At 33.1% G+C, this 12642-nt stretch overlaps 2 protein-coding genes across 2 annotated transcripts; both read right to left on the bottom strand.

Moving 5' to 3' along the window:
* Positions 1-9040, bottom strand: LOC106132108 (putative inorganic phosphate cotransporter). The gene is made up of 11 exons (XM_013331433.2): positions 8595-9040; positions 8088-8290; positions 7779-7859; positions 7435-7678; positions 7004-7218; positions 5647-5808; positions 5355-5487; positions 4617-4730; positions 3902-4032; positions 3514-3612; positions 1-3253 (listed from the first exon to the last, which is right to left on the bottom strand). Exons 1-11 carry the CDS (start codon positions 8686-8688, stop codon positions 3179-3181), a joined length of 1551 nt encoding a protein of 516 aa, XP_013186887.1. The 5' UTR covers positions 8689-9040; the 3' UTR covers positions 1-3178.
* Positions 9041-9839: 799 nt separating this feature from the next.
* On the bottom strand, positions 9840-12148 carry LOC106132101 (transmembrane protein 19). Its single transcript, XM_013331422.2, has 5 exons — positions 11738-12148; positions 11314-11562; positions 11068-11217; positions 10522-10842; positions 9840-10428 (listed from the first exon to the last, which is right to left on the bottom strand). The coding sequence occupies exons 1-5, from the start codon at positions 11901-11903 to the stop codon at positions 10268-10270; spliced, it is 1047 nt and encodes a 348-aa protein (XP_013186876.1). The 5' UTR covers positions 11904-12148; the 3' UTR covers positions 9840-10267.
* Between the last annotated feature and the right edge of the window lie 494 nt (positions 12149-12642).

Genomic DNA, 12642 nt, shown 5'->3' with positions numbered 1-12642 from the left:
TTTTAAACTTTATTTTCCATTGCTACAAAAATACATTATTCATTCTTTACATAATATTTGTTTACAAAATCTTAAAGTTAGTCATGTCAGACATCACAGCGAGATAATTGCATAATTACTCGTAGGTACTTATATAATATTAACTAGGTGTTTCACGTGACTTCGTCCACCGTAAACGAAATCTGTGTGACTATAGTTCACTGAGAATCTCAGTAAAAAATCTGATTTGTTTTAACACCAGTTTTTATTCTACCTCTGAAAAAATCTGACAAAATTTTCAAAAAATTGTATAAATATGCCTACAACATTTGGCTTCTAACAGTACAGTATGAACGTCCAATGCGATGAATCACTTGCGACATAATGCGACCAGTTAAACCTAATTTTGAAACTGAGATACAAATAAATTAGGTGGCTCGCATCATATCACAAGTACAGCAGCCCTACGAGATATTTGAGCCACCTCTCGTAAACCACACAAGGCGACGTAGCACAGGTCTAGGCCGACTGCAAGTACATAATAGTGCTTTTCTGATTCAGCAGATACATGATAATTTTTATAACAAACTTTCAGTCATCCACTCATCTTAGTAACAGTTTCATCTGATTTGGCATATGTTACTTATATCAAATCTAAATGTTTGGGCTTAACTTATGCTGAGATTTTACAGACCAATTTTACAATCACATTTTCAAATAGTTCAAGATAAAATTTACTAAAAATACTTGCTAAAATTGACATGAGTTTTTCAGTTCAATTAATTGGAATGGTATTGACTATATTATTTGGAATAAACTATTAACTTCATACATACTTCGATCAGCCAAGAGATCCCAAATAACAAAAAACAATGTTACCAATTAAAGCAACGCTCTCATTGCATCGAAAGTCTACCTCTAAAATTATTATTACTACACTTGTTGATGTTAAATAAATGGAGTGCAGATTTAAAAAAATAATTTCTAGTTGAAAAAACTTTTTAGTAACCTCAAATTAAACAAAAAATATATATAATTCAACTAAAATTTTATTTAATATCATATAATTATGACGTATCAGATTTTTTTAACTTAAAGACTATTCATAGAATTTAGTTTATAAGAATAATATAACGTCGTCATAAAATATGATAATAAGCAAATAACAAGTAATCACAAGTGAATACTGCTAAAAATGATATAACCGCAATTATTATCTAGGTACCTTTATTTAAAAACTATCAGAATATCTACACTAATATTATAAAGAGGAAAACTTTGTTTGTTTGGTTGTAATGAATAGGCTCAAAAACTACTGGACCGATTTTAAAAATTCTTTCACCATTCGAAAGCTACATTATCCACGAGTAACATAGACTATATTTTATTTTGGAAAAAAATAGGGTTCCGTAATAATATATAAAAATAATTGGCAAAACAGCGTTTGCCGGGTCAGCTAGTAATAAAATAAAATATTACTTATAATGCTAAAGATGTGTTTGATTTTTACATGAATTAAGTAAGTTTTACATGAATTAAGTTATTCATAGGTACTTATTTTTTGCGACTACCTTAAAAACAAGTTTTAAAATATATTTTAAATTAAAACCTTTAATGTATTTTAAACATTAAATATATTTTAATAAAAACGTATGTTATCATCATGTTATTGTATTTCTAGTGTCTCTTAGCCTTTTTTGAGTATCGATCAAACATTCACAACTAAAACGAATAAGATCAAAGTTTAGATCTAAATAATCGACAGCCATGAATACTGAACCAATTAATTTATTTGTACCAAGAAAACGTTTTTAAACTATCGCCCTCTTACACCTTATTAGTAATAATTATCAGAACATTTGTTAATGTTTAAATACATACATATATAAAATCACACCTTTTTCCCGGAGGGGTACGCAGAAACTACATCTATTCACGTGCCACCATGTCTAAATGTAATAATATAAAGCATTTTGCTTAAATTGTAATAAAATTAATTCAGTGCGATATTTAAACTACTTTTAAGCAACATTGCTGTCAACCTGAGCTATCAACTCTATTGCCGTCTTTATCTGGTGACGTTCGACAAAACAGAAACAATACTTTTAATTTAAATGCTTTTCATGTTCGAGAATTTCCCAATCACGAGAAATCGTTTGATAAGCAACATTTTTCAAGGAGTTAATATTATATAACATCAAGTAAATTATATGCTAAGTAAAATATATCATTTTTTTATTGATTTACTAACAAAATTATCAATTAACTTTGAAAAAATATCATAAAAATATAATAAAGCAAATTACATTGGTCAAATTTAACCGAATAGGAATATGTCAAATTAAACTACTGGTATATTATGCCTTTTTAAATATGAAACTCAATATGCGTCACACCCAATTATAACTTAAATTTTTAAGATGCAAACTGAAACTTCAGAGGTCTAACTTAGTAAAAACCTGACTGAAATAGACGATAGAATACGAATTAGATAGTGAAAATCGTCTACAGAACGTTAGTTAGTATGGAACATTAGTTGCACCAAAATAACGGATCTACGCTGGTGTTGTGTCGCAAGCACTGACGAAAATAATACAAGAACGCGGGAAATATTCATACAAAATCACAGCTGGTTTTCGTAAAAAAATTATTTATATGAATTGTTTCTTTCTTCTTTTGCATTTTTCCGTTTATTTTGTGATATCGACGGTGTATGTCTACATTCAAAAATCCCTACTAAAGAGGAAGCAGAATAACTTCCCCCAAGTAAGCGCGCTCAGGCAAATATCAGGATGAGCAAAATGAAGAAAACAAAAAGTCCGTTTCTACAAAAAGTAGTAACCTGCAGAGAAACTTGACAATGTTTTAGGTTATACTCTGTGTACACAGGGGGTCAAATTTCTCTGCATGCGACTTTATCATAAGGTATCCACCATAGTAGCACCGTATTAGCATTTTATGTTTGATACTGAATCTACAACTATTAAATATAGTAATAAAAACTATTCCACTGAGCCAATTACAGTACATTACCTTTTCAAGAATTCGCGCCCAGTAAATAACCGTATCCTTAAAAAGGCATTTTAAATATGAGTTACCCACCTTAAGAACAAAATATTCGTATTCTAACATACATTTATGTCCTTCAACCGCATTAGACATTGGTGTCACTCATATTTTGTGTGTCATTTAATATGTTCTATGATTCCGGGAAGAGTATGCTTTCAACCGGCGCAGACGCAGTCATGTCGTCGTCGTCCGGTCTTGACCAGTCCTAAAAAAAAGAACAATTAACTCTATGGTGCCAAGGACACGAATTTTTGTCTACTATCTTAACGACACAAAAGTTATTGTTAGACAATGTTTTTTATATAGAAGAAGAAGGTGCAAAATTATGTCACACTGGAGTGCTTTCCACGATGCCGTTAGCGACCCAAAGGAAAAGGTACAAAAAGAAACATTTTCACTAACCGAAAACTCAACTACAAACAAATGAACTTGTCAATAGAGTCAATTTTTGCATGTAAAACATACCTGTTCTTCTGCGCTTGCGAAGAATAAATAGAACAAATTAGCTCCGAGATCTATGGATGCCGCAAGGTAGAACACTTCACGCCACTGCCCGAGAGTTTGCTAGAAGTAAAAAAAAAACATAAAAATTATAGAATACATCTAGTAATTTACCTACATAAAGATATACTATTTTATAGTTAAAAAAATTGAGGTTAAACTTAAGTTACAACTAGATGCGAAGCGTTAGCAAATTATAAAATAAACTCATGAAGAAGTTTTATTGTCAAAACGAAGGAAAAAATAAACCACATGCTCAATTTCAAATCTCGAAGCCTAGGTCGATTTGGGCCATGCCAAAGGAGGTTTCCACTTTTATATACATATTTAGCAAATAGAGATAACATAATACCTGTTCAGTACTAATGATCCTTCCTATGACGTAGGGCGCCATGAACCCGCATATGTTGCTAGCAGCGTTCGTGATACCGTACATGGTGCCGGCGAACTGCGGCGACAGGTCTATGTGGTTCATTTGGTTACCTGATGCAATAAATCCAAGTCATGTATAGGGTTATAGTATAATTTCATACAAAAAAACAATTCTGATTTAATTATGCGATTCACAAGAGTTATAAACATAGTTACAACAAATATATTAAGTGGTTTATAACTCTTACCGCACCGAAAAAAAAGGGTAAACAAACTAGTATTGAATTAACAGGGTTGGGGGCAGCATAAACATAGACGTATAAATGTTGCGATAGGAAACTAGAAAAATCGTTATTAATAACTTTACATATAGAGTTTTATCAAAAGTTTAGAATTAACGTTGTTGCTCTTCATTCCACTATCTACCCTTGCGAGGTTTCTAGTTAATTAAAAGTTACCATGGACATGTAGTTGAATCATTCAATGTTTAATGTGCCGTGTGGTTCCTAACCAAGTAAAAAACTTGGAATTCTTTTTGTTAGCATCATTTGAATCTTAACTTAATCATTAGCTATACAGCTGATTGTGCCCTTTCCGTCTTTTCAACACCGTTGGCAAGGAATATAGATGTGATGATGGATATGTATGTCTGTTTTAAGTTCCGGAGTCAATAATAAAATAGAAAGATCACTGACCTGCGTACACCGCGCCACCGAACATAGAAGTGATACTCAGAAGCAGCATCACAGTCAACCTGTCGCAGCCGGCCCACGCTATGCCGAGCAGGCCGAAAGCGGGCAGGAACGCAGCTGAAATATTAAGTATACTCGTATAACCTTATATCTGAATATCAATTATATGTTTTTCATTTGTTATATTTCATTGTAATAACCTGACATATCTGGAAAAGAAATGGAAAAAACTTACTAGCTTTTACCCGCAGCTTCGCCCGCACGAATTAAGCGCCATCTACACGCGTGAATTTAAATGATTTATTAACGCCACCGAAACCATTTATTGATAATTTAATAGATACTATGAGCGCGCGAATTTAAAAAATACAGGCTTTTCGCAAATTCCATGAGAACTTTATGTACTTCTACAGACTCTTAATTATACATAGTTAAGCAAAATTAAAAAAAGAACTAAAGGTTGGCTCAGTAGATAACGCGTGAAGAAGTAACAAACAAAGAAACTTAATTTCGCATCTATAATATTAGTTGTGATTATAAATTTCCATGCAAACAATGATGAAAAAGATTTATCTTTCAAAGACTATGAGGACTTAATAGATACATGCATAAGACCGTCTTATCTTATCCTCGTCTCCTTTTCCTGCTTTCATTTTGCGGTCACATAAAAATATGTATCAAATTATGATTCCCCATTAATCGCTGAACCCTTTTTACACATTTCCACGAACAATCACTCACCAACAGTGTTCCATAATTTCATACTATTGATTCTAGATATCCATCCCTTGACCAGCAACCAATCAGCGAAAATACTGAACAATATGCCAGCTATCCAGGAAGTGAGGTACGGAACAGCCGACAACGTCGAATTCTAAAAACAAAAATCTATTTTAATAAACTTTTTTCTTGCGCAGCTTTCGATATCTATATCCACACTATTAATAAAGCGAAAAGATTTACATTTTTGTATGTTTGTAATAAATAAACTCACAAAATTTGGCAAATATATACATAAGTATAATGAACTTACCGAAACAATGTCAAAGTGCAATATATTTTGCATGTAGGTAGGCAGCTCGGTCAACTGCGTGTAGAACAGCCACGACTGACCACACTGCGCGATGAGTATGGCCCAGAGAGGGACGCAAGTCAGGAATTTGCACCAAGGTATCGACATGGAATGCTGGTTTTCCTAAAATAAGCAACAAGGAAAATGTAACGTAAGTAGTTTTTGCATGGCGCAATTTTTAACAGGTATGAATGTGGATGAGGAAGTATGCAAAAAACGTAGCAAGTGTACGTGATTTTATCTATGTATGTCTCTAGTCCAATTTTCACAGTCTAAAACTATCTTGAACAGAACTTTTTATCTCCGAAATATTGGTGGTCTCATGTTGTCCACCAATGTTTCGAAAACAAAATCTCTCTTTTTTTGTCGATATGAAAAGTCCTACTACTAAACCGATGAATAAAAATTATATGTTTTCAAACTCATAGATTTATTTGGTTTACTTTTTGCTTCATTTGTCAAAGAACTGTAGGAGAATGAATTCAGAAATCAGTCAATTTGCAAGACCAGGTCTGGAAGTCGCAGGTTCCATAAAAGATTGTTCCAATATTGAACAGTTTCGCAAATATTTATAAAAAATAATGGCCTCCTATAAAGAAATTCTATTCTTATATAGGAATTCAGATAATGTAAACATTATTACATTACAATAAATTAATAAAAGTATCGACCATCTGTGAGGTCAGACCTTTATGACTCACACTGACTGGCCTCAATCAGCACGAACGGCACGCGATACAGTCACTATCGCTGTAACAGTGTGTTTTAACATGCTTTCCGAATTAATAACAGGCAATTAATGAATCGAAGCTTGAAATATTCTTTTATTTTAAATAAGGACACTATGTCGTTATGTGCGCTTTCTGTTGGATTAGATCCCAGTTCTAGTTGTACCAAGCGACGCTTTTATGTCTAGACACGGTGGAGGCAGCTAACAGGTTTAGATGGAAAAATACAGAATCAATCATACTAACTCATACCTCATTCATTTAACTTGAGGTATAGCTCTTCACATCCTTTTCTCAGCATATTCCCAATGCATTCTTAGTTAATGGCTACAAAGGCTAGCTCTGTTCAAGACAATATATAGATGATTACCTGCCTCCTTTTCTCAGCATATTCCCAATGCATTCTCAGTTAATGGCTACAAAGGCTAACTCTGTTCAAGACAATATATAGATGATTACCTGCCTGTCTTTAAAATTTTTCACTCCCTAAATGTTAATGCATTTTTGACTCAACTGCTTTCATCACTACATATACCTATCGGAAACTAAACAAAAAGCAAAATACCTTAATGGAAAATAAATTTATTTACCTGTGGTCCTATACACGCGGTAATATATTCTACTTCCTTAGGACATATTCTAGGATGTTTCTGAGGTGTGTCGTACACAAGTAGCATCCATGCAATGAACCATAAAATACCAAGCCCGCCGAATATATAGAAGCACAGTGGCCAGCCGCCACCAAACTGGAGTGTGCACAGCCATCCCGAAATTGGAAGCGATATAACTGTGCCTATATTTGACCCTGGAATTATTAAAAAATATTCTAACCTCATTATAATAAATACAAAACAAATAAGAGGTCCTAGCCTAAGGGTAATTTCACACAGAAGACAATATTATATCTGTTATATGTATTCTGTATTTATGTGTTAACTGTTGTAATGAGATAGAGACCCTCATAGGAACCTCTAAATTAAACTTCCCTAACATAAATTGATAGAAAATAGTTGCTACTTACCTGCATAAACATATGCTGCAAATTTTGATCTCTCCATTGGAGGGATCCATCTAGCCAGCATTGCATGCATGGCAGGGTATGTTACCCCCTCTCCGAGCCCTTCTAGCACCCGTACCACTATGAAGAACTTGAAGTCAACAAAAGCTGCTATAGGGCTTAGGATTGTAAATATTGCTGTTAATAATACTCCCACACCATAAACTAATTTCCCACCAAATTTTTCAGCTATTCGCCCACCTGGTATCTGAAATTGAAACAAACTTTGTAATAAACATGTAATTTGCAAGTTTAAATTCAAAATATTTGATATTAGATTTCAATATGAGTTAACGAGTCTTTCGTACCTGAGTTAATACATAACCATAAAAGAATGAACCTAAAATAATACTTTGCTGCTCTGCAGTCCAATTGAATTCTCCAGGTTTCTGAAAACACACATTATAATTTTAGATTTAATCCAATTATTGGCCTCTATATTAAATATAACAGTAATCATTAAACTTCAAAACTTTGCTCAAAATATTTATCAAAAACCCAAAACACAAAATGATTAACTTTAAAATTTAAGACATATACATGCCAACCACAATTTGACACAGGCATGGCCAACCATTAATTGTCTGATTACTCTATTATGTAATAAAAATACTTACAATTGGAATTGAATTATTACTAGGGATTGGGGCTGGGCATACATCTAAGGTAGAGTCATTTGATGGAACTGGGTTGGTTGAGTTTATCATTGCTACAATAGCAACAGACAGGTTCACTCTCATCGCATACACATTTGCAAATCCCAGGAAACCCATAATGCCAAGGACGGTTCTGCTTTTGATCCATCCTGTAGTTTCTTCACCTAAAAATATGTTGTGTCAGTAAAAACATCAAAACATAGTTTTGGTTTTAGTGTAAACTCAATTTTAATGAAAGCCCAGTTATCAAACATTTTGTAGCATTCAAAATTATTGTTGAACACAGATGAGAAATTAAAAGGTTGGATTGATAGTTAGTTAGATTGATAGTTAGGTAGTTTAGTAGTATATTTTGTTTACTTTACAACGGAATATTGTTATTCAATACTTAGCAGCAAGACTGGCCTTGAATAACCTTTATCAGTTTGTATATCAACAAAAACTAAAAACTAATGAAAAACTAGTTACCAAGTTCATTGTCTACAAGGTTCCGCCGACTGCTAGTCACATCATTTTCTATATCCGCGTTTATAATAGGACTCTCTTCTACGTTTGACGACATGATTCATTAAGTTATAACCATTACTTGCTCCACATTTTTTTCGTATTTCGCATGAAAGTTTTTCTTTTACTTCTATAATGCAAACACAATCAAGAGACTTTCTTGTTAAATTATTTTCGTGAGTATTGTACTGCGCTCAGTTTAGAAGATGAGTCACATCCCAAATCAAATGCGAAATGTTTTGGATTAAAAGTATAAATCCGAAAACAAAGAAATGAAATCCTCTCCACCCTGCCTGTGCAAGTATGACAAAATCGCCGTCTCATTCCATTACTTAACATGTACAATCAAATTCATTGTGGTCTTGACATATCATAGGAATGCTACAAAAAAAAGAAAATTAAATGTTAAAATAATAATTTTTACCATTTACGTTTATACAGGAACGTTGCCATTTCGTTGATGGACGTGATTAGATTGTCACTTGTTTGTCAATACTGACAATAACAAGCGACAGATTCTTTTTGGCTTCGAAAAAATTATCTTTGGGCTAGGATAATTTTTCATAAAAATATTTCACTTTTTTCCATTATATTTTTTCGGTGAGTATCTTAAGAGCCGACTTTGGGAATAGTCGCAATCCTTGTTCACAGGTTAGTCAGGTTGTCAACAGGTACATTGAGATCAAATGATTCGAATTACCACCCGCATTGCGCGTTTTTCTCACTCCGGGATAGTGGCATAAGCCACATCATAAGAGGAACCCTCCTTGAGAAGGCTTGTTATATACCTACACGCCGCAAAAAGGAGGTCGGCAAATTGGTTTATCAAACCTACGTATAATTAATAATCCTTTCATCTACAAATAAAACTGATAATATTATCAGTTGGTTCATAGTTCAAGATCCAATTAAATTGGTTCGTTAAAGCTACAAAAGCATGTTTGAATGAACAGAACACATACCTTGCTTTTATACTCTAAAACATATTAAAATTATTGTTATTGGTATAACACCAGATTAAATCTAATTTCAAGGACTTGACAGTTTTGATGCCTTGATAGTAGAAGTCCTAATTTAACAAATACCTATAGGTACCTACTAAGGTTGCCTGGAAGATATAAAATAATGCGTTATTAATTCCCACATGAATGAAGCCCCAAAAAGTTAAGAAAAATATTGCATTTTTTTGTTAATATTTATTTTATAAAAGTAATAAATAACCATCATCATAAAACAACAATTTCTCTTTCAAATAAGTACCAAAACAACTATTGGTTTATTCGAGATAGGTTTTAGTAGTTAGTTCTTTTCAACAAATATAAATGCAAATATCATAAGACAATATGAGCTGTCTTGAAACCTATCAACAGACAATACATATGTACTTATTAAAATTAACAAACCTATCATTAAAATAGGTGCCGGCACAAGCCCTGAGGAGTCCAAGATATGAAATCAGCTATGTGAAGTATGTTTCATTTTTTTTCAGCAGCTTTAGATTATACACCAACAATTTTTCAAATAAACCATATAAAACATAAATGCCCTTTTGTACATAAATGTCCTTACTGCAAGTACCTGGGAGTTTAATTTAAAAACATAACATTGGCAGACGTAAGTACAATTGCAATGCCTTATCAATATACAGGCCATAAATATCTGCTTATAGTAGGCGTAAGTAAGCCCATAATTACAGTGCATATAAGGTTAACACTATGATTATCCAAGATATTTCTACCGCTGATATGTTTCACTGACAGCTGGGAATGAGATACTATTTTTCCATCCTTATCTAATCCTGTAAACAAAAAAGAAAACATTTAGTTAGACCAGCACTCACACAAATAAATCACAGTTATAGTATACATAGAAGACATAATCATTTTAATACCTGAATATTGCAATAATGCTCCCATAAAGGAATCAATGAGACTGCCAATAAATCCAGCTAGAGTCCCATAGACAATCAAAGGCCATTGAGGAGGTGCATTTGCCCACATTGCAGAATCAGTAAAATAAAGAACAGATATGTAATAAGATAATCCAATGACAAATCCACCAATGGCACTAAATAATGTTCCAACTGCACTTATACCCCCATTTGTTCCTTTTGGCACTTTTTTCCATGAAGTGACCAGATATGGTTCACTGCTAGAGATTACTGTTCCAAGTTCTGATGCCCATGTGTCACCATTACAGCAAGAAAATACACCTGGAAAAAGTTTGAACTTGAAGCTTACATTCATAATGTGGTCATTATAAGTAACAAAAATAATTTTCAAAAAAGGTCAGCACAAGTGAGCTTGAATAAGTAGTTGGCTTCATAGTGAAATAATAAAAAAATAATGATATTTAGAATAGATTTTTAACCAATTTACACATTATTTTGTCAGTTAATCCAATATAATTAAACTTCTAAATTGTATTAACAACCAACCTAAAATGCCCAAAGACAGCCAGGAAGCCCTGTAGTCCTTCACAAAGTCAATTGGCCGCTCAGATGCTCCAACATCCAATAAGTACAACAAGCCCAGCTGTGCAGCCATACCTCCATTACATAATACTTGTATCCAATTTCTTTGGCCACCTGAAATTTTACATAATCATAAAAAACTCATACATTGTTCTGTGCCTGGTCAAAAAAATAGTTTGAAAGTGAAACCCTGTTTATTTAATAACTTACCTTCCTTGAAATCAGGATCAAATTTTCTTTTCAAATGTGGACGTAATTTTGTAGCCTTTGAAGATGAAATAAAAAAAGTAAATAGGACTGCCAAGAAGCAGTAATTGCTCAATGTAAGGATGAATCCTACAAAAAACCCAAGCATAGCACCACTGAAGTTCAGACTCTTCTTTCTGTACCCTATCACTGTTATGGATAAAGGAATTAAACACGAAGCTAACCATCTGGCAGGAGATATCACTATAGGCTCTGAAATAATAATAAAATTTTTGATAAAACTACCATAGGAGTAAAAATCAAAAAGGGATGAAAATTCACAATCTAAAGTAAAGGGTGGATTAAAATGTTGAATAGACATAGAAACTAAAAGACTGCCAAGCAGTGATACAATGCTAAATAGAAAACATTTATAAAAATTACCCACCGTCTAATCCTTCGCTTTGAAGAATAAATTTTGAATAGACGATATTGGCGATCCACAGTGACATAGATAGTGGTATGGATATCGCACACAAAGCAACTGTTAATATATGATCATCTTTAAGATATTTTTTCTTTTTAGTTTCTTCATTATTCTGCTGTGTTATCATTTTGCTCTTGCTACTTAGTTCGTACTAATAAATATTATTGTTTTATCTAATAAGAAACTACGGCAATGGACGTTTTAATTCACTGAGAATTTATGTAACTTGAATACAGAAAATGAAATTATTAGCAAAAACATTCGAAGACAGAACCGGACCAGGCCACTTTTTACATAACTTTATAGATTTTGTTGATTAAATTCAATAAGATTATTTAAATGTTGTGATGTTGTGGATATTGGAGTTCGATCGACATGACAATGACCAGTGGTGACAATGACAGACAAACAGCCGTCAACTCCATTTTATATTCAGAAAGTGATATCTCAATTTACTTCATGTAAAACTTTTGTGGCCAAACTATAAATTTTACCTAACCAAAAAAACAACCAAACAAAACAGTCATAATTTTTCGAAATACCTCTAAGTAACCTCTCAGCAGGATGGCCCTGACTTGATCAAGGCACTTTTGTTTAGGACTATCCACTCCGCGGCTAGATTCGATTACCAAAGGTGAATAATCAATCGGTAGTATTCAAAGAATGAGTAATTTTAAAGATTTTTGGTATAAAACATACTGCACGACAGTCCGTATGCTCAGTTGAGAATGTTAAGCTTTGGGAGTCTTAACTGTGGTTTGCTGCTCCGTCCCTTAATATATCTTTTTATATTTTTTTGGCCATACAACTCCTCAACCCCTGTGCCTGTGCCATAATATAAATTTCGCTCCATGTCATCTGTTAAG

Source organism: Amyelois transitella, chromosome 13 (genome assembly GCF_032362555.1).
Source record: "Amyelois transitella isolate CPQ chromosome 13, ilAmyTran1.1, whole genome shotgun sequence".
NCBI classification, from domain to species: Eukaryota; Metazoa; Arthropoda; class Insecta; order Lepidoptera; family Pyralidae; genus Amyelois; species Amyelois transitella.
Note: the sequence above shows the minus strand (reverse complement) of the source record. Positions and strands in the feature narration are given on the sequence as shown.

What these genes read in the sequence shown, in the direction of transcription:
- LOC106132108 (XM_013331433.2), bottom strand. Translation starts at nt 8,688, where the DNA reads ATGTCGTCAAACGTAGAAGAGAGTCCTATTATAAACGCGGATATAGAA. An exon ending in TGCACTTTGACATTGTTTCG is followed by an intron (nt 5,488 to 5,646) that starts GTAAGTTCATTA and finishes TTTTGTTTTTAG; the next exon opens with AATTCGACGTTGTCGGCTGT. An exon ending in TCGCAAGCGCAGAAGAACAG is followed by an intron (nt 3,254 to 3,513) that starts GTATGTTTTACA and finishes TCTTTTTTTTAG; the next exon opens with GACTGGTCAAGACCGGACGA.
- LOC106132101 (XM_013331422.2), bottom strand. Translation starts at nt 11,903, where the DNA reads ATGATAACACAGCAGAATAATGAAGAAACTAAAAAGAAAAAATATCTT. An exon ending in GCTGTCTTTGGGCATTTTAG is followed by an intron (nt 10,843 to 11,067) that starts GTTGGTTGTTAA and finishes AACTTTTTCCAG; the next exon opens with GTGTATTTTCTTGCTGTAAT. An exon ending in AGCATTATTGCAATATTCAG is followed by an intron (nt 10,429 to 10,521) that starts GTATTAAAATGA and finishes TTTTGTTTACAG; the next exon opens with GATTAGATAAGGATGGAAAA.